At 49.7% G+C, this 17,705-nt stretch overlaps 8 protein-coding genes across 8 annotated transcripts; 5 read left to right on the top strand and 3 right to left on the bottom strand.

Annotated features, from left to right (window-relative positions):
* Positions 1-422: 422 nt before the first annotated feature.
* C8Q69DRAFT_426288 (ubiquitin-2 like Rad60 SUMO-like-domain-containing protein) lies at positions 423-1,982 on the top strand (the record flags this gene model as incomplete). Its single annotated transcript, XM_028628435.1, has 2 exons — positions 423-809; positions 966-1,982. 2 exons carry the CDS (start codon positions 423-425, stop codon positions 1,734-1,736), a joined length of 1,158 nt encoding a protein of 385 aa, XP_028489190.1. The 3' UTR covers positions 1,737-1,982.
* Positions 1,983-2,181: 199 nt separating this feature from the next.
* Positions 2,182-2,876, top strand: C8Q69DRAFT_503069 (hypothetical protein; the record flags this gene model as incomplete). The annotated part of the gene is made up of 2 exons (XM_028632454.1): positions 2,182-2,367; positions 2,511-2,876. 2 exons carry the CDS (start codon positions 2,182-2,184, stop codon positions 2,874-2,876), a joined length of 552 nt encoding a protein of 183 aa, XP_028489189.1.
* An 11-nt stretch (positions 2,877-2,887) lies between these two features.
* On the bottom strand, positions 2,888-7,382 carry C8Q69DRAFT_29108 (histone-lysine N-methyltransferase, H3 lysine-4 specific). The gene is made up of 2 exons (XM_028627014.1): positions 3,445-7,382; positions 2,888-3,383 (listed from the first exon to the last, which is right to left on the bottom strand). The coding sequence occupies exons 1-2, from the start codon at positions 7,109-7,111 to the stop codon at positions 3,280-3,282; spliced, it is 3,771 nt and encodes a 1,256-aa protein (XP_028489188.1). The 5' UTR covers positions 7,112-7,382; the 3' UTR covers positions 2,888-3,279.
* A 1,468-nt stretch (positions 7,383-8,850) lies between these two features.
* C8Q69DRAFT_451558 (hypothetical protein) lies at positions 8,851-9,336 on the bottom strand. The gene has a single exon (XM_028629498.1). It carries the CDS (start codon positions 9,288-9,290, stop codon positions 8,979-8,981), a length of 312 nt encoding a protein of 103 aa, XP_028489187.1. The 5' UTR covers positions 9,291-9,336; the 3' UTR covers positions 8,851-8,978.
* An 830-nt stretch (positions 9,337-10,166) lies between these two features.
* On the top strand, positions 10,167-12,505 carry C8Q69DRAFT_440630 (glucosamine--fructose-6-phosphate aminotransferase; the record flags this gene model as incomplete). The annotated part of the gene is made up of 5 exons (XM_028628673.1): positions 10,167-10,171; positions 10,241-10,311; positions 10,365-10,596; positions 10,670-12,063; positions 12,123-12,505. The coding sequence occupies 5 exons, from the start codon at positions 10,167-10,169 to the stop codon at positions 12,503-12,505; spliced, it is 2,085 nt and encodes a 694-aa protein (XP_028489186.1).
* Positions 12,506-12,796: 291 nt separating this feature from the next.
* C8Q69DRAFT_28748 (DMRL synthase family protein) lies at positions 12,797-14,212 on the top strand. The gene is made up of 3 exons (XM_028626982.1): positions 12,797-13,037; positions 13,107-13,272; positions 13,424-14,212. The coding sequence occupies exons 1-3, from the start codon at positions 12,995-12,997 to the stop codon at positions 13,827-13,829; spliced, it is 615 nt and encodes a 204-aa protein (XP_028489185.1). The 5' UTR covers positions 12,797-12,994; the 3' UTR covers positions 13,830-14,212.
* Positions 14,046-15,549, bottom strand: C8Q69DRAFT_28795 (proteasome component C1). The gene is made up of 5 exons (XM_028626988.1): positions 15,417-15,549; positions 15,287-15,352; positions 15,062-15,220; positions 14,641-14,967; positions 14,046-14,585 (listed from the first exon to the last, which is right to left on the bottom strand). Exons 1-5 carry the CDS (start codon positions 15,417-15,419, stop codon positions 14,262-14,264), a joined length of 879 nt encoding a protein of 292 aa, XP_028489184.1. The 5' UTR covers positions 15,420-15,549; the 3' UTR covers positions 14,046-14,261.
* Positions 15,550-16,077: 528 nt separating this feature from the next.
* Positions 16,078-17,184, top strand: C8Q69DRAFT_29028 (hypothetical protein). Its single transcript, XM_028627008.1, has 3 exons — positions 16,078-16,192; positions 16,322-17,017; positions 17,097-17,184. The coding sequence occupies exon 2, from the start codon at positions 16,354-16,356 to the stop codon at positions 16,966-16,968; it is 615 nt and encodes a 204-aa protein (XP_028489183.1). The 5' UTR covers positions 16,078-16,192; positions 16,322-16,353; the 3' UTR covers positions 16,969-17,017; positions 17,097-17,184.
* Positions 17,185-17,705: the final 521 nt, after the last annotated feature.

Raw genomic sequence — 17,705 nt, 5'->3', positions numbered from 1 at the left:
GACGGGAACCAATGACAGAATAGAGTGGATATAACATGCCTCTAATTTGTATCCTGGAGCCTCTCCTTCTTGAGAGGTACGGTGGCTGAGGGGAGAAATCCCCTTGATCTATTGTCATGGGACCCGTACTTAGACGGGCTCCGGGAGATGCAGACGAGGCAAGCAGCAACGAGGGGTTTGTGCCCGCATAGGGAATGGTTAATAGATAGCAATATCAGAGAATAACTAATTAAGAAATTATACGAAAGAACCTTACTGACACATGCTATTAGACAAGCTAGGCTTTTCTAGGAGTATTAGTTAACATGGGCACTCCATAACCTTGTAACTTACCTGTGAATGCCTGAGGCGCCAAACATCATCTGCCAAGGTTCGCGTCCCATCACTCCGACTTCCGCGTAACTTCCAAAGGATTCTCAGCAATGAGTTCATTTTTTAACAAGCCCTCGTGGGCCAGTACTCAAGATGATGGCTCAACAGCAAATTTCTATCAGCGTTCGCAACATATCTATGCTGATATAGTTGCGGCCACGCAAAGATCGCGCTCAAAAGAGACCGATAACACCGATGCTATCGCGGATATCGAGGACGGAGGAGCCGCTAAAAAGCCTCGCATATCACATTCCAATGAAGATGTACCAGCTTCCGAAATCTCCGATGGGGACAGACGCCCAAGTCCTGAAGTCGCAAGCAACAGCGACGTGGTAGAATCTGCTCGAGACTCATCACCAACCAACCTCAACTCCGATGTCCTCGAAAGTGCCCCGGTACCAGAGACTGATCGACTATCGGAGGTGAAACCTGATAATGTTGTTAATAATCTGGAATCTGGGCTTGATACGCCTGTCTCCGTCTCCTCAGCGGCGGAGAATGGAAGTGAGCTGAATGACCGTACAGAGGCCTGTACGCTCGAAGAATCAGAGGCTCGACGAGCCCCGGACAGGAAGATCTCAGAAAGGGTGCAGTCACATTGCTCAGATCCGCTATTGCTACGGAAAGATACTGAAGGAAGTCCTGTACAGCCTCTAGGCCGTGAACACAGTACTCGCGACGAGTCTCGTGCTACTGCAGGTGCTTCTCACGGGGAGAGCGGTGAAGACCCTATCATACAGATACTGATTACATCGAACATCGAGAATACGATGCCACTTATCGTCCGCCGCAAAATGTCCCAGAGGCTCAGGGATGTCCGGTTAGCGTGGTGTAAACGTCAAGGGTTCGATAAAGACATGACTGCATCAGTGTTTCTGACCTGGAAAGGGAGACGGCTGTTCGATGTCACTACGTGTAAAAGCCTTGGTATAGGTCGTCAGAACAGAGCCAGTTCTCAAGGTCTGTGGGATGTCAGTGATGAGCTAGGAGATAAGGAAGAAAGCATGCAGATACACGTGGAGGCTGTGACCGATCTTCCTGTAGCGCCTTCCCGCCAACAGATCCCGTCAGACTCGACTAATGAGCCTATCTCTAAAGTTGGGGTTGTATCCGACGACAGACAAGAGAGTACTGGAGGGCTTATCAGGATGATACTAAAAAGCCCAGGTTATGGTGAGCTGAGGGCGAAAGTTACTCCAAACACCCGCATCTCAAATATTATCGCATCATTCCGAGATTCACAGCACATCTCTGCAGAGAAGCAGATATACTTGCTGTTTGATGGTGAGCGGCTGAGTACTGATTCATGTGTCAGTGACTATGATATCGCTGATCTAGACATGGTAGATGTGCAGGTGAAGTGAGATGATACTAATAATGATTTACCTGAAGTCTAGTAATAATAATATCACTATCACTATATTTGGAGATCTAGACCAAAAGCCCACTATGTATCTACTATCTATAAGCTTAGCTTCTTACCTATGATCTCATTGACAGACTTTACAAACAAGCAGTGTCGTTACGAATAAAGTAATGACATGCCTTAGGGCTTAGGGCTTTCCTATTGGCTTTGGAGCCCCGCGGTGGGGGGAACCTCGGAGATAACCTACTGTACGGGAGCGCAGTTTCTCGTCCGTCGTTTTTTCCGACATCAGTGATCACTTCAAAAGCTCCATTATTTTGTTCTTTTAGGCTGTGACTCTGCTGAAAGGCAAAGCCGTTGCTCACTCGAACACTTGTTCACCGATTAGACAACCAACTCAGGCTTCCAAGAATAAAAAAAGAAGAAAAAGAAAAAGCGAAAACATGAAAGTTGTAACGGCCAACTTTATCTCTTGCGCAGTCAAGAGCTGCAAGATCTCACCAGCTGCATTCCCTCTCCATTTCCAAGACGCAGAGCTCGAGCAGCAGGAACTCGATCTTCAACCAGAATTCATTCGCAACATTCTCCCTCGTATAGACTGGGACGCACTGCGCATCACGGCCAGCGAGGTAAGAAAAAAAGAAAAAAGCAAAGACTCGAATCTCAACCACTTTGATCAACCTCGCCTAGAATTTCTCTCTCTCCTTCCCATATTCATTCTCTCTTTTTCCAAGCCTATCTCCATACTGACTCCTTGATTCTATATTTCTAGCTCGGATTCCCTACCATCCCCGAAACGAAGCCTGAAGGCGAAGCGCTCGACGAACAGACGCTAAAAGATCTACATACGCTTCTTCTGGAGACGCGCGTTGTCGAAGGGAAACTAGTCTGTGGGAGCTGTGGCCATGAGTATAAGATAAAGGAAGGAATCGCAAACTTTCTCCTTCCTAGCCATCTAGGTGGGATATCTCCCCTATCCGGACGGGACGAGTTGTCCGATCGATTTTTTGTGCTATGCGGTTCCGCTGACTTCTATGACAGTTTGAAATTTATTTTATTGCAGCTGGAGTTTTTGGCGCTGGTGTTTTCTGGGTGTCTCATGTTCAATGAAATCGAGGTCCGCAGACGCGTGGTTTAGACGAAGGCGGGACGTTGAAAAGGAAAGCGAGATCTGGGCTTAAAAAAAAGCGTATTAGGATTGCTTTTGTATTATTTATATACCCACTGCAAGGTAGCCTACAGGAGTCGTGATCATCAATTGATGATCCAACAGACACCAGGCTGGAAATGAGACCACCGCAGCAGATCACTACATAAGATTAAATTTTTCCTTTCATATAATGTACACGTCTTCAGCTAGGGTTGCTGAAGAAGACCCTGTGATTCTAACAACACAAAATTGCAAGCAGTGTACAATCGAGTCTGTGTTTGCTCCATTGACTGAATGCTGACCGCAAGAAGATGTCCGGACTTTGAAACGCCTTGGAATGCAATTCCACCTTGTGCCTGCACTGAAAGGACCACATACGCCGACACTTTTCCTAGTTAAGGAAGCCCTTACAACCAGAAGAGCCACAGAGACATGGGATCCTGTCGTCACTATCCCATTCTCTCTCGAATTTGTAGTCATAAGTGAGCTCCTCGTCTATAAAAAGAAAAAATTGTCAGCTCATGCGCGACGTAATTTTGACCATAGACAAGCTTACCTCTTTCAATATCCCTTAATGCATATATAACGATTCGCTTGCTACCGTCGACTTTAATGATCTTTGCAGTGCAGTTAGGCGTGCAGCTGTGGTTGATGAACCTTGCTATACCTCCGCGTTTCGTGGCATCGATGACGGTGTTCTCGTCGATTCGGAAGAGGTAGCTACTACCAATTCCGCTCTTGAGATATCTCCGTTCTCTCATGTCCGCCACCTGCTGTCTGACTTTCTCTCCCACGTACTCGATAATCATATCGTTGGCGGAAATGTTCTCTTCGGCGTACAAACCCCAGTTGTGGATTGCAGATCGAGCGAATCGCACGGGTTTCTTCCGCTTCTTCAGTTGATTGAATCGAAGAACATCTCCTTCTCCACTTTGGGTAGGAAGAGCCTGCTTTTGAGCATTGATATCGGCAATGAGGCGGCGGTTGTTCACACGCGTTGATCTTGATGTGGATTTGGAGATCGTCTTTGCGGCAGCAATCCTTGCGGCTTCAGCAGCAGCAGCCTGAGGATCATTCTTCGCTTTCGCCTCTCTTTCCTCACGTGCTTTTTGGACCTTGATCCGATGAGGCAGATATTTGGATTTCTCCGACTCCAATATCCTCTTCCTGCCCTCTGTACGAGCGGCGCCAGTGCAGTTCGGCACATAATAGCCATTAATAGTCGTTTGCTCATGCACAGGACCCTTCTCATGCGGCCGATTCAAAGCCTTGATCTCCTTCTGTCTCCACGCCCAAGCTGCTAGGTTCCCGACCACGACAGCTGGCTGATCCGCCAGGATTTCTCTGAGGAAGCGTAAATCTTCTTCATCCTTTATGATATTCTGCCACCCATCGAGATCTAAGATGATATCCTCGTCATCTTCCACGGTCGGACGTGGCATGTCATTCGAGACTCCCCATTTAATCTCCGCCCTATCGTCAGATATAAGCTCCGCAACCTCTGCATCATCCGACTCTGTCTTCTCCGGTGCCTCCTCTGGTTTCTCGAGCGCGGGCTGTGGTTCAAGAACCTCGGTCGCCAACGCTGCTGTTTCCTCGGAAATCTGTTTCTTAGACTTTTTCTTGGCCTTGGTCTTTGTGACTTTAGCCTGTGCTTCCGTAGGGCCTTCTGGATCTTCCGTCTCTGCGGGCAATGGTGCTTCGGATTCCAGAGGTTTTGTCGACAGTTCATCTGCCGTCTCTTCGACAGAGCTACTGAGACCAAACAAGTCATCATCCTCCTTCTGCCTCTTGCGCGCTTTGAGTTCTTTGCTGAGCCGCTTTCTTTTTCGCGAGGAAGGTGACAGTTCACGGATATTGGGCTGCAATTTCTCAGTGGTAGTCTCTCCATCAACTGTTTCATTGCCTTCTAAGCCGGATAGACTAGGATCATCGTTTCCGAGATCTCCGACTGTCGACGATTCACGATTGGTCTCTTGATCTTCATTTTCCGACTCTGAAGAATCAAGACTCATTCGGCTAGGAGGCCTGCTTTCGAGTTCTTCTGTATCCCTGAGCAACGGCGTATTCGGTTCCTCGTCTGAATCTTCGTCGTCGTGGAGCTGCTGCAGACGATGGTACAGGGGTCGGATTTCCTTCCTGCGAATCGGCCGCTTGCGTCTTTCGTCAACAAAAGCTATATTTGCCCGACCCAAGCCGCTGGCTTTCCGTATTCTGGGAAGCGCAAGGACATTTAAGTTGGATGAGCCCAAAGGCCGACGCCCACTTGCTGACACTTCAGCTTGGGGATCGGGGGTTCCCGACGGAGTGTCGCCGTTGATACTGATCCGAAAAGCAGGTCGCATATTGCCTTCAGGTTCGGGAATACCCAGTTTCTGCCTTCTCGCCGCATGCATTTCTGGGTCGAGATAATCGTACAAGGCTGGTGCAGCTATGCGAGACTTAACGTCTTCCAACAGCTTGTCCTTGAGTTCACACAGAACGACGCGTAGTACTTCTCGCGCAGGATCCAGATCCGCTGCCCTCTGTTTCTTTTCTTCTTCAATATCAAGTTGCGCCTCCCTCTCCAGTCTCTCTTTTTCAGCTTTCTCACGGCGTTCAGCTTCCACTCTTTCAGGACTGGGACTGCGTTCGTAGTTTGGATTTCCGTACGGTTGGCTCTCCATGTTCATAACGTATGTAAAGAGAGCGGACATATGACACATCTTGTAACAGCGCTCTGTTTCCTCCTCCCCGCGCCGAGAGTTATCGAAAATGACATAGTAACCAGTTTTGTCACATCTGATTGCCTTCCACTCGAACATTTTTAGTCTCTTTTTCAAGTGAGGTACGGTAGTACTTAGAACAGGAACATAGCAATGTGCAATGAAGATATAGGGGTCGCGCTTGATTTGGCTCAAGATCGGGGTTTCCTCGACCAAAGACGGTATCGCAGGCTTCATCGCAGCTCTGGGCCCCTCGGGCGGTGCGATAGCAGGTCGCATAGAGGATCTTCCAGAGGGGCCTTTCGGCGCAGTCGGAGGGGGCTCGTTCTTTTTCGTTTGTTGCTCGTTCTTCTTCTCTTCCGCAAAAGGCACTCCTGCCTTCCCGTCCGGCCTCTGAGCTTCGACAGCTCTAGAAACCAGCTTAGCGGTGAGAATGCCATCACGGTCCAAGTCGACTCTGATCTTCCGTGTCCCGATGCGCTGCTCACGTTTACATTCGTAATAAGCCCGTCTGGCCGCAGCAGCGGCAGGGACGGGACCGCCGCCGCGGAAACTCCTGGCATCTTTGTATTTGATGGAACAGATCCCGAGGAATCTTCCCGTTATGGGATCAGTCCGGTTGTCGATCTCCGCGATCTCCCCAAAGCTCGAGAAAAGGGCATTGATTGGAGCAATGGGAGTTAGTGGGTCGAAACCGGTAACGACAATCTGGGTTGGCGGCCCCGGTCCTATAGACGTAGCAGCATCATAAGGCCACTGCCGCAATACATAAGGCGCCGGGCGATATTTAGTTTTTTGCTTGCCGCCGGCGCCTCGAGTGTAGTTTGCAATTGCAAGGCGCGGGTCGGATGGTGCTGTCTCATCGACTGAAGCAATGATATCCACATACTGAACCTTCTTGCGTTTCTCTTTTGATGACTTCCTATCGAGGTCAGGATCATATGCCACTTTATAGCCTTTAATGACGTTATTTCCAAGTACCCTTGCCTGCGATTGCGGCGTCGGAGGGGTGCGAAGAGGGGTAATAGCACGTTTGTCGTCTGCCGATGTGCCTTTTCGGAGAGCCTCTTCGGCTAAACCGGTTTGAGATGCTGGTTTCGACTGGGAAGGACTGGAGATTTTGCATGGAGGTGATGACTCCGCGTTTGTTAGAGGCGTTAGGGTATAGGACGGGGGCCCATTGGCAATTCCTGTGCCGGCCTGAGAAAATGACGAACTTGAGCCAGACGAACCTCCGCCGGTCGAGCAGGCGGGCTCAGTGCCGACAAGACCAGGTGTCACATTAGACTCTTGATCTGGTATTCCCAGTTCGCCGTCAGCCTTTGTCTCGTTGGTTGATGTGCTCATAACCCCTCCATGGGAGCTATCCGCCAGATCGGATAGTGGTTTCGCGGTTGTGTCCGTATCAAGTTTTGGTTTGGCCCGCTGCCGTTCCTGGGAGGCTTTGAACCGTTTCTGCTGGAGAACGGAGGGCGCGGTGGGGAAGAAATCCGCGAAGCCCGCTGACGAGCGCGACATATTGGATGGCTACGAGCCTGATATAGACCGGCCGCGACAAGTAACGACCATCCTTGACACCTGCTCTAGCGTTTACCGGAGAGTCATGTAGTTGACAGAATCTCCAGAGACAGATAAGTCGAGAACAATAGGATTCAACGCATCGATAGTGAATCGCGAGACACTCGCTTTCCCACCAGGGGAGGTGCAGACCGACAGAGACGCGAAGAGTAGGGAATTGAGCGGGTAGAGAGGTGGCGGAGACAGGAATTCCGCAGGCCCAAGATATCCCCAGAAATAGGAGCTCTGAGATCGCTGGAATCCAAACGGTGGTACGGCGCACGCGTCAGGAGTGAAGGACAATTGTCCAGAGGCCGACAAACCGGCTTGCGAAGAGGGTGAAGAGCTGGCGGAGATCCTGTAGATGATGTTCTCTTGGACCAGAAAAGGCTGACGGTCGTCGCGGCAGGGATGGGGAATTAGCGAGGCGGGAGCGCGCTAAGGCGGAGTAGACTACACCTTGTGCCAGAGTGGTAGGCGGTCAGCGCTTCTGCTGGATCTTTCATTTATTCCTCCTCGACTGGTAGATACTTACAGTGCTCGCGTTACTGTCGTGATGCCCGCCCGCCTCACACGCTCCTCAGAGGCAACGAAGGCATTTACTGTTGCGTGGTGCCGTTCTATCTCCCTTACTTCCATCCATATACGGTGGCACTCTGTCTCTTCGAAGATGTGTTTGGATTCGGTCGCGATCTCTAATGTAGAGCACAGTGCAGGAGAACTATGCGCGATACCTCAATTAGTATTTCACGGAAAGCAGTGCCACCTGTCTTAGGCAATCCATAATAGTCTCCCAGTAAGATCAGTATCTGGGAGAGAATTGATATAGAGAACGAGCTATGGATTGCTTAATGCTGTTCTTGGTTTAACCAACCGTGTAGCCTGTGCCTTTTGTTTTGCGGTCATCCCCATCGTTGAGGCTTCGTGAGGGATTGGCTGCATTGTTCAATATCTGAGGCTTTTGAAAAGAAGCGTGCTTTTTATTTCTTGGTGCAATAAAGATTATCCAAATCACCACGCATTTGGTAGGGTGATAGATGATAATGTCGACGTCCCACTGGGATGGTACGTCTCCCATGTCAGCTGACATTGCTGGGTTGAAGACATCACTAGACCTCAATCGGGGGAGCCCTATGAACGGGACTTCAACAGCTTTAAGCGCGTGCAAAGATTACTTTTATCCAGTGGCAGGAAATGATGTGACCGCCATCTTGGTCATTTGGCGGGGTGCAAAATTATAAGTAAATAAAAAGAGAGGATGTTTGAATTTCCTTTTTTTCGTATAATATATCCCATATTACAGTTACAACTGCTGAATAGTTACACTCGACTAAGTATAACTGCAAGAACCCGTAACTCGCAGATTTCTTTTTTTCTTATCCCTCTATCTTCCTTTGCTGATCATCAGATAGTGAGTGGCTGCCACTGAGACGAGATTCCAAATTCTTCCCCAGTTGTGTGCATGATCAAGAGTCGTTAGCTTGATGAAGAGCCGAGACAACAGCCTGGAATGCGGATACTGACTTATCTACCTAGACAGCTACTATTATTGCTGTAATGGGGGACCTCGCCCTTGGGAAGCAATACTTTCCAAGTTTAACCAGGATCTTCTAGCCCATTCTTGGCAGACCAGCCACGCAGAATGTCGGAAAGACCGTTCTCCGGAGGTGTCAAGGCCGTTAAAAAATAAAAATAATCTCCTCAAGGATAGAACGATACCGTTCAGAGTTAGTGATATACGAGCACGAGGGAAGCGAGCCACAGGTTCCGTGGGGAGGTCCACAGGTTCTAACGGTAGAGTCGCCTCATCGTCTCGTCTCGTCGGTTCTCAGCGACCAGGGACTCCTGTTGATCCGACGCACGCCGTGGTGGACCTGGGATGTGAGACTGGCGCCAATAGCTCGATGCAAAAATAGCAACTTGCACTGCCGCAGCCGCAAACACCGGTGGACGCCCCGAATAAACTATTCTTTTGGATCGAGCGCACTTGGATCGCTGAATAAGGAGCACAATCATGATGGGTGGTCGTAGTTAGTTCCATGGAGCCTTTGTTATTTATGGCTCTAGAGTGGGCGACTGAAGCAGAGTTTTTTCCCGCTACCAAGATTATTATTATTATTATTATTATGAGAGAATTCATTGTTCACCCGATACAATGTACATTGTGTTCTCCGGATGAGGAAGGGCAACTGCTTGATCCGGAGAAGGTATTGACTAGTAGATAGGCATCATGACGATCATAGGGCGCCACTTCTCGAGTGGAAATAGAGTACGGAGTAAAATGATAATTAACTAACTAGTTGCAGGCGGGAGGCTGACTTGCAGTAGTAGTAATCCTTGCTTGACATAGCAACAGTCGCTATGAAGCTATAGTAGATAGGGCAAGTTTATGACATGCCCAAGTGGTTGTCCAGCACAAACTAGTCGACCATAGTAGTCTCTAGGGTGTTTACCTGTGGGCTGTGGCACAGGCAGAAGAGAGAGGACACGTTGTTTGCGGACACTTGGCTCGAAAGCCAAAAATCCGAGACAAGCGGCCAGAATCAGATCCATTAATTATAGTCGATTAGAGATTATTCTGGAGACGCTACTGCAGGTGGCCGCGTTGCTGGTTTGCTGAGATCGCCTCGGTCGCTCCCACCGCTTTCTATCCCAGCCCGGGCTTGTGTGGGTCGAATCTCGCTACATAAAACAATACAGCTCCCCCTCATCGGCATCCGTCCACTCCTCCATCCAAATCGCTCGCTCTCACCTTCCTCTGCTGCCAACCTGACTTGCCTGTGCAGTTGCTGCTTTCGTTTCTTCTCTGGGCTCTTAAGAACTTAGATAGCTCGTGGTCTGACGTCCCGCTGCTATCTCTGCCTTTTGTCCCTTCGTTGCTGCGCCCTTGAGCCCCTTGCGACCTGCCTGGTAAGCTGAACGGTCTGCGCTTCAGTCGAAGACAAAGCAACAGACGGCCAGTGCATCCTTTTCTTTCTTTTTCAGTACACAGTCTTTGCAGCTCCAAGAATCCATCATGTGGTGAGTATCCCCCCCAGAGTTGATACCAACCGGATGAAGACCAATCGATGCTGACTGGGGACAACACAGTGGTATCTTCGGTTACATCAACTATCTCGTCGAGAGAGACCGCAAATATATCCTTGATACCCTGGTGAACGGTGAGTGATCTTGACAGTGTACGGCTGGTTCTGTTTCTGATGCGTTTGCATAGGTCTCTCGCGTCTTGAATATCGTGGTTACGACTCCGCTGGTCTGGCTGTCGATGGCGACAAGAAGAATGAAGTCTTGGCCTTCAAGGAGGTTGGCAAGGTTGCCAAATTGAAGGAGCTCATCGCCGAATCTAAGCCAGACCTCACCAAGACCTTCGATTCCCATGCGGGAATTGCTCACACTCGTTGGGCCACCCACGGTACCCCTTCTCGCCTTAACTGCCACCCCCACAGGTGAGTACACCCGCTACGTCGAGTCCAGTTCGACTCCCTTGGTTGCAGACGACCTAATATGCGAATGTCACAGATCCGACCCCAAGTGGGAGTTTTCCGTCGTTCACAATGGTATTATCACCAACTACAAGGAGCTGAAGGCTCTTCTGGAGACCAAGGGGTTCCGCTTTGAAACTGAGACGGATACGGAATGTATCGCCAAGCTTGCAAAGTACCTCTACGACCAGCACCCCGACATCGACTTCACAGTTCTGGCAAAGGCCGTGGTGAAGGAGCTTCAGGGTGCATTCGGTCTTCTGATGAAGTCCGTGCACTATCCCCACGAAGTCATTGCCGCCCGCAAGGGTTCTCCCTTGGTCGTCGGTGTCCGCACCGCGAAGAAGATGAAGGTTGATTTCGTCGACGTGGAGTATTCGGAGGAGGGAGCTCTGCCAGCTGAGCAGGCTTCCCAGAACGTCGCTATCAAGAAGTCCGCGCCGGGTCTGCTGGCTCCGCCCGACAAGTCGCTGCTTCACCGCTCGCAGTCTCGTGCTTTCCTGTCGGATGATGGCGTCCCCCAGCCGGCTGAGTTCTTCCTGTCTTCTGACCCATCGGCTATCGTCGAACACACGAAGAAGGTCCTTTACCTTGAGGACGACGATATCGCTCACATTCACGAAGGCCAACTTAACATCCATCGTCTGACGAAGGACGACGGCACCTCCAATGTCCGTGCCATCCAGACTATCGAACTCGAGTTGCAAGAAATCATGAAGGGCAAGTTTGACCACTTCATGCAGAAGGAGATTTTTGAACAGCCGGAGTCTGTGGTGAACACTATGAGAGGTCGCCTGGACGTCGCTAACAAGAAGGTCACGCTTGGAGGTTTGCGTCAATACATCTCTACCATTCGCCGGTGCAGGAGGATCATCTTCATTGCTTGCGGAACCAGTTATCATTCCTGCATGGCGGTTCGTGGAATCTTTGAGGAGTTGACGGAGATCCCGATTGCAGTTGAGTTGGCTTCCGATTTCTTGGACAGAGAAGCTCCTGTGTTCCGTGATGACACCTGCGTTTTTGTGTCTCAGTCTGGTGAGACCGCGGATTCTCTCATGGCTCTGCGTTACTGTCTTGAGCGTGGTGCCTTGACGGTGGGTATTGTCAACGTGGTCGGATCATCTATCTCTCTTCTCACTCACTGCGGTGTTCACATTAACGCTGGTCCGGAGATCGGTGTTGCTTCCACCAAGGCGTACACGTCTCAGTTCGTTGCCATGGTTATGTTCGCTCTGTCACTGAGCGAGGACCGCGCATCGAAGCAGCAGAGGAGAGAGGAGATCATGGAAGGACTATCTAAGATCTCGGATCAGTTCAAGGAGATCCTGAAACTTAACGACCCAATCAAGGCGATGTGCGCGAAATTCTTTAAGAACCAGAAGAGCTTGCTGCTTCTGGGACGAGGCAGCCAGTTCTCCACAGCGCTCGAAGGTCAGTTCCACCCAGAAATGATGTATGATACCAGAATTGATGGCTAACATCTTGTTTAGGAGCCCTGAAAATCAAGGAGATCTCGTATCTTCACTGCGAGGCCGTCATGTCTGGAGAGCTCAAGCACGGTGTTCTGGCCTTGGTCGACGAGAACCTGCCGATCATCATGATCCTCACTCGCGACAAGATCTTCCCGAAGTCGCTCAATGCCTACCAGCAAGTGATTGCCCGCGGTGGACGTCCGATCGTGATCTGTAACCCTAATGACTCGGAGTTCCCTACGTCGCAGACGGAGAAGATTGAGATCCCCAAGACTGTTGACTGCCTCCAGGGTCTACTTAACGTCATCCCTCTGCAGTTGATTGCGTACTGGCTTGCTGTTGGCGAGGGACTGAACGTTGACTTCCCACGCAACCTCGCCAAGTCTGTGACTGTCGAGTAAATCATTACCCTTGAGGTATTTGCACGTTTTGTTTTTCAGGCATTGAATGCGACAAAGATCATGGCCGGTTCGTCTCTTCTGACTTGTCTTTTGGAACGGAGCATACGGGGGGGGGGGTTTTCTTTCTAGAGTCGGGAAGCTTCACGAAGTTTGAAACACTGACTCTGTCGGATTAAGAGAATATAATGCAACAGCTGTGTAGTATGAATAAAGCGGGTTTCTCGTACAGTTCAGCATGAAGCTACATATCCGTATAGCCACCGACAGTTTATCTCACTTTCCACATCGTGACTCCACTGTCCTGGATAATCGTAGATTTTAAGCGACGATATCCGATAAAGCGGAGTCATCGATTTGTACGGATTTGGACAGTCACTCGGAACCCCACCACTCTCACAACGTCAATCCGGCGCGGCATCTACTTCACAATCCTCTATTATTACCCATTGCTCTGCACTTTCACTATTTACAGCTCGATACATACAAAAGATGGCATCTTTGAAAGGACCTGGAGCTGCGCAGAGCTATGACGGTAGGCGATGAACTCCAGGTTCCCCGCTTGGTTGGACAGTACTGAAGATCACATCGTTCGTTTGCATAGGCACCGGCCTCCGAGTCGCGATCGTTCATGCACGATGGAATACTGCCATCATCGATCCTCTTATCGCTGGAGCCAAGAAGACTCTCCTCGCTGCTGGAGTGACGGAAGAGAACATTGTTATGCAGAGCGTTCCAGGCAGTTATGAATTGCCCTTTGCGGTACAACGGTTAGACACACACACACACACCCCCCTCTCTCTCAGAGGTCCCAGGGAGAGCTGTTCATGCAATCATACAGGCGCTCTCCCTACCTCCACTTATGTATATATATATATATGCACATGTAAACTAACACTCATCCCTCTTCTCAATGTACAGGATCTACGCCGCCTCGCAGGTCCAAGCCGCCACCAGCTCCTCATCCGACGGCGGTCTCAGCGCAGGCGATCTCCTTTCTTCATCGACGACCGATCTGACCAAGACAGAGACGTCTTCCTCCGTGAAGCCCTTCGATGCCGTGATTGCGATTGGAGTCCTGATCAAGGGAGAGACGATGCATTTCGAATACATCGCTGATGCGGTCACGCACGGATTGATGCGCGTGCAGCTGGATGCTGGAGTCCCTGTTATTTTTGGATTGCTTACTGTTCTGAATGAGGAGCAGGGTCTTGAGAGAGCTGGTTTGGGGAAGAAGGGAATGCATAATCATGGTGAAGATTGGGGTAAGGCGGCTGTGGAGCTTGGTGCGAAGAGGAGGGGTTGGATTCAGGGAAAGATTCTCTAAAGGGTTTAAAAGAATGGGGGAAAGAAGAAAGGCTACGATGGTCTTATAGGCGGTGTACTGCTGTTTGGAAATGGGAAAAAAAGGAAAGGTAGCAAAGGATATTGGGAAGCTTGGAATTCTTAGTTTACCATTGGCTGCACCGGAAATGGTGTTGAGCTGCTTCCTGCCTATCCGATCGCAGGGGGGAAACTAGGAGAAATAAATACATGCACATATCAGGACCAAGGGAGACAGGATCCTCAAGGACCAAAGTTTGGAGGGGCCATGATATAGTAGGGTGGCCTGCTATATTTCAGAAGAACCTCAAATTAAGACGTCAAGTACAGAGATAGAAATCCGCGCGTATTGCAGATTGCATGTCTATCTGTCTAGAACTGCATCTCACAAGTCATCATCGATTTAACTGAAGGGTCGTACAAAATGCCCAACCCTCTACTCCTCCATTCGCTCACCGGTTCCTTCTTCCTCCTCCTCGTCTTCGCCTTCTAGCGCCTTCTTCGCTGCCTTTTCAGCTTCCTCTAGAATGTCTTTGGGGACCTCTTCGTGCCTGCCTTTCGTCGGGCCATCAGTGGAACTGATCCAAGTCATTTCCAGTTCGAACTCTTTATCCTTGCTGTCCTCGTGCGCAATGTAGATAATCCGAGCTGCCTCCTTGACTCCATCAAGCAGACTCAGGTTCCCCGATTGAAGATCCAGCTTCTCCAGCTCGGCCTTGGCAGCTTGTCGGCCCTTTCCGGTCGCGGCACCGTAATAGCCCTGGATGCAATGTCAGTATATCATGCACTCATCACCGATAAGACTCCCATCATACCCAATATAGACCGCTTGGTTCAATCATGTAGAGGCCGGGGCCCCCTGCCTTTGCGCCCTCGACCTTCCCACCAGAACCGCTCTGTGGTCCAGCACCGACTTGGCCGTCAACAGACAACTCTACCTCGGAGTCCCAACCGCCCACAATGGCAGTCACACCAAATGGGCGGACACTGGAGTACAGAGTATAAGCCTGGACGTAGCCGCCCAACCGATCGGCCAAGGCTGATGTGGGGATGGGTCCCTTGTATGTCCTCCTCCATGACGAGGCCTCATCTCTGGCCCTCGACACAAAGTGACGGCCGTCGGGGATCAACCCAGAAGAGACCTAGAGGGTCAAAGAAAGGCATTAATATATCTTTGGAAAATAACAGCCACTACTTCTCTTGCTGTGATCCTGCGGTGGCAATGGCTTTACTCACAATACCGATATTGCGGTCCACAGTCGCTATTCTCTTGTTCGCACCGGGTTTCAGGAGCTTGCTGGTAATGATCTTTTCCACAGCCAGGACGACACCATCCTTGCACTTGATTCCAATAGATGTTCCTGCATTCTCAACGGCCTTGACGGCATACTCGACCTACAATGCGCAACAAGGACTGGTCAGTCGAGGAGTACAGGAGGTAGTGAGAGGGGGTAGCTTTACCTGGAAGTTCCTTCCATCTGGGGAGAAGACCGAGTTCGAAAGGTCATAGCCTGTACCTATGGACGTCTGTATCAAGGAAGTGGTTAGTCGGCGAAGCTATCGGAGCTCAACGAGCAGGCGAGGAACGGACCATGTTGACGAATAGAAGGGGCTAGCGCGATTGATCGAGAGACAGACAGAGATCGATTAGAGAGGTAAACGAGAGGTAGCACGGGTAAGGGTTTTTTGGAAGGGAGAGGTAGTTATGGCGTTGAGACGCATAGACAAGACAGCGACCTACGTTACTGTCTCCGCGAGCTTCAAGCGACGGGACTTAGGACCAGCTAGCGGGCCATGACAAGGCTGAGCTTCTAAGCGCGTCACGGGTGCTGCCTGTCAGTACAGGCTCGGTCACATGACCAGGACATTGACATGTTCTCCTCGTTGCTTTCAATTGTTCTCCTGGCACATTTTACTGTTCTGCATAGCGGTGGAATTGAATCATATCATCCTCCCCTTTTTTTTATGTGCCTTAAACATGTCGTTGGCAGATTGTATGCCTACTTCGTCTATTTTGTTGCCACGCCATGATGTATTATCTTCCTCGTCAAATGACAATTCCCATGCTCTTTGGAGCCCCTCATCTCGCGCCCAACCCACTTGAATTTGGGCAGCGAAGCCACTTCATCTTTCTTTATCGGTTTGCTTTTGGTTTATATCTTTATAGTATTCTAGAAAATTTCACCAGGAATGGACTTTTGAGATTCTCCCTCCTTCCAGTGCAAAAACACCATTAATCGCGTCTCAGAACTTCCTAGTTTAGTTGAAATATTGGTATCTTTCTGCAAGAGATACATACGCCTGATTACACAGAGGTTCCGGCGAATATAGAGATTCGACTATATTGTTTGGATTCATACTTCCCCTGTAAGTGATCTGTGGCTTGTACTCCTTCACCTTTGAGCAGCATACAATGCTTGCATGTCTATGCTCCATCGGATTCTACCCCACATGGGCTGCTTGTAACAAACCTATCGATATTGACACTAGATCTAGCTAGGCACTGTTATCTTCGAAATACTTGAGGGATGGAGAGCCATCTTGCAGAACTGTTTGCTAGACAGGTCACTCTAAGCAACCCGCCTCCGTCGACCAGTCCACATCGTGGTAATAATACTACTTTCCCGCTGCATAGCACGTTTCAGTATGCCCTCCCCGGCACATCCCTACAGAGCTTTCATGATTCCTCCTGGAAATCATCAGCATGTCTAGGTATCGGTGATGGGAGACCGATTGCACCTTCGTTCGGGGTGTTGGGTCAGCGTGATCCCGAACGCTTGTCGGTGTCTAGCTCTCAGTCCGACATGTCTGAACAACAGCAATCAAAGCCAAGTCAGACGTCGGTGATGACCCAAGGTGTTACACAAGAGGAGGGCTTGGGACAGAAGCATCCATCAGCCAACAAATTGAATAAAGGAGATCGCGAAACCTTTGCTGCCGATGTGGACATGGACATTGATAATGGCAACGACTGCGATTTCACTGAAGAAGGCGCGGAACCCTATATTATGTCGGGATATGAAGCACTAGCTCGGCGCGAATATGAACTGTCTTCGATGAAGACGTCATTGCCGGAAGAACCCACGACTGGTGCCCCGTATAACCCGGCGTATGACCCTGTATATCAAGGTCATGGATGGTGAAAGTACAGCGCGATGGATGATTATACATAATTATGCCTATCTCGAATCAGTACGTCACCTTGCTGTCCGAGGAGGTATTACGACTCATACCTTATGACCCTATACAGTGATTCTTAGGTTTCGAGAAGATACGCTCTTTGGAGCTGGTTATGGTCGATAATGATGCGAAATACGCCGATATGTTTACGATGATAAGATTGAGACGAGATTATTCATAGAACGAATGAATATAAGTGAGCATATGTAGTCTGCGAATACACGCAGACCTGCATGGGTGCTACCCTCTGGGAAAGCAAAAGTGACCAGTTCCAGCAATGCCACAGTAGACATCTGATGCAAGAATCTCCAGGTAACAGTCCGTCGAATTAAGTGGAAGAAGAGCGTAACAAAAACATAGATATTTCCTTGTATCCTTGGTCGAAGACCTTGCGTCTCTTGATGCCAAGCCGACGTACAGTCTGCCAATCTTGAGATCGTCCTCAGCCCCTTAATTCCCCTGGAAATTGAGGATATTCCCAAATTCCACTAAATGCTGAAACAAAGCCGAGGAGAAACTTGATGAAGAGGAAGTTGCTTCTATCGAGCGTGACTAGCACCTTGAGATCCTCCAAGTTCAACGTCTCTACTTCTAGCCGTCAGTCCACAATCCCCTTCAACCGATAGTCAGGTCCAATGCTTACGAAACCGCAGTCGACGTTTCCCTTGAAATATGATCCATCAATGGATCAGCAGAGCTT

Source organism: Paecilomyces variotii (genome assembly GCF_004022145.1).
Source record: "Paecilomyces variotii strain CBS 101075 chromosome Unknown C8Q69scaffold_1, whole genome shotgun sequence".
In the NCBI taxonomy this organism is placed as follows: Eukaryota; Fungi; Ascomycota; class Eurotiomycetes; order Eurotiales; family Thermoascaceae; genus Paecilomyces; species Paecilomyces variotii.
This window is presented reverse-complemented; position numbering and strand designations above follow the sequence as displayed.

Bases quoted from the DNA above. Each gene is read 5' to 3' on its own strand.
- C8Q69DRAFT_28795 (XM_028626988.1), bottom strand. The intron at 15,221-15,286 runs GTAAAGCTACCC...TGCGCATTGTAG, and splicing joins CAGATGGAAGGAACTTCCAG to GTCGAGTATGCCGTCAAGGC. The intron at 14,968-15,061 runs GTGAGTAAAGCC...TTGACCCTCTAG, and splicing joins TGGACCGCAATATCGGTATT to GTCTCTTCTGGGTTGATCCC.
- C8Q69DRAFT_29108 (XM_028627014.1), bottom strand. From the start codon at position 7,111: ATGTCGCGCTCGTCAGCGGGCTTCGCGGATTTCTTCCCCACCGCGCCC. The intron at 3,384-3,444 runs GTAAGCTTGTCT...TTCTTTTTATAG, and splicing joins ATTAAGGGATATTGAAAGAG to ACGAGGAGCTCACTTATGAC.
- C8Q69DRAFT_29028 (XM_028627008.1), top strand. From the start codon at position 16,354: ATGGAGAGCCATCTTGCAGAACTGTTTGCTAGACAGGTCACTCTAAGC.
- C8Q69DRAFT_28748 (XM_028626982.1), top strand. From the start codon at position 12,995: ATGGCATCTTTGAAAGGACCTGGAGCTGCGCAGAGCTATGACG. The intron at 13,038-13,106 runs GTAGGCGATGAA...TCGTTTGCATAG, and splicing joins AGCTGCGCAGAGCTATGACG to GCACCGGCCTCCGAGTCGCG. The intron at 13,273-13,423 runs GTTAGACACACA...CTCAATGTACAG, and splicing joins TTGCCCTTTGCGGTACAACG to GATCTACGCCGCCTCGCAGG.
- C8Q69DRAFT_451558 (XM_028629498.1), bottom strand. From the start codon at position 9,290: ATGAATTCTCTCATAATAATAATAATAATAATAATCTTGGTAGCGGGA.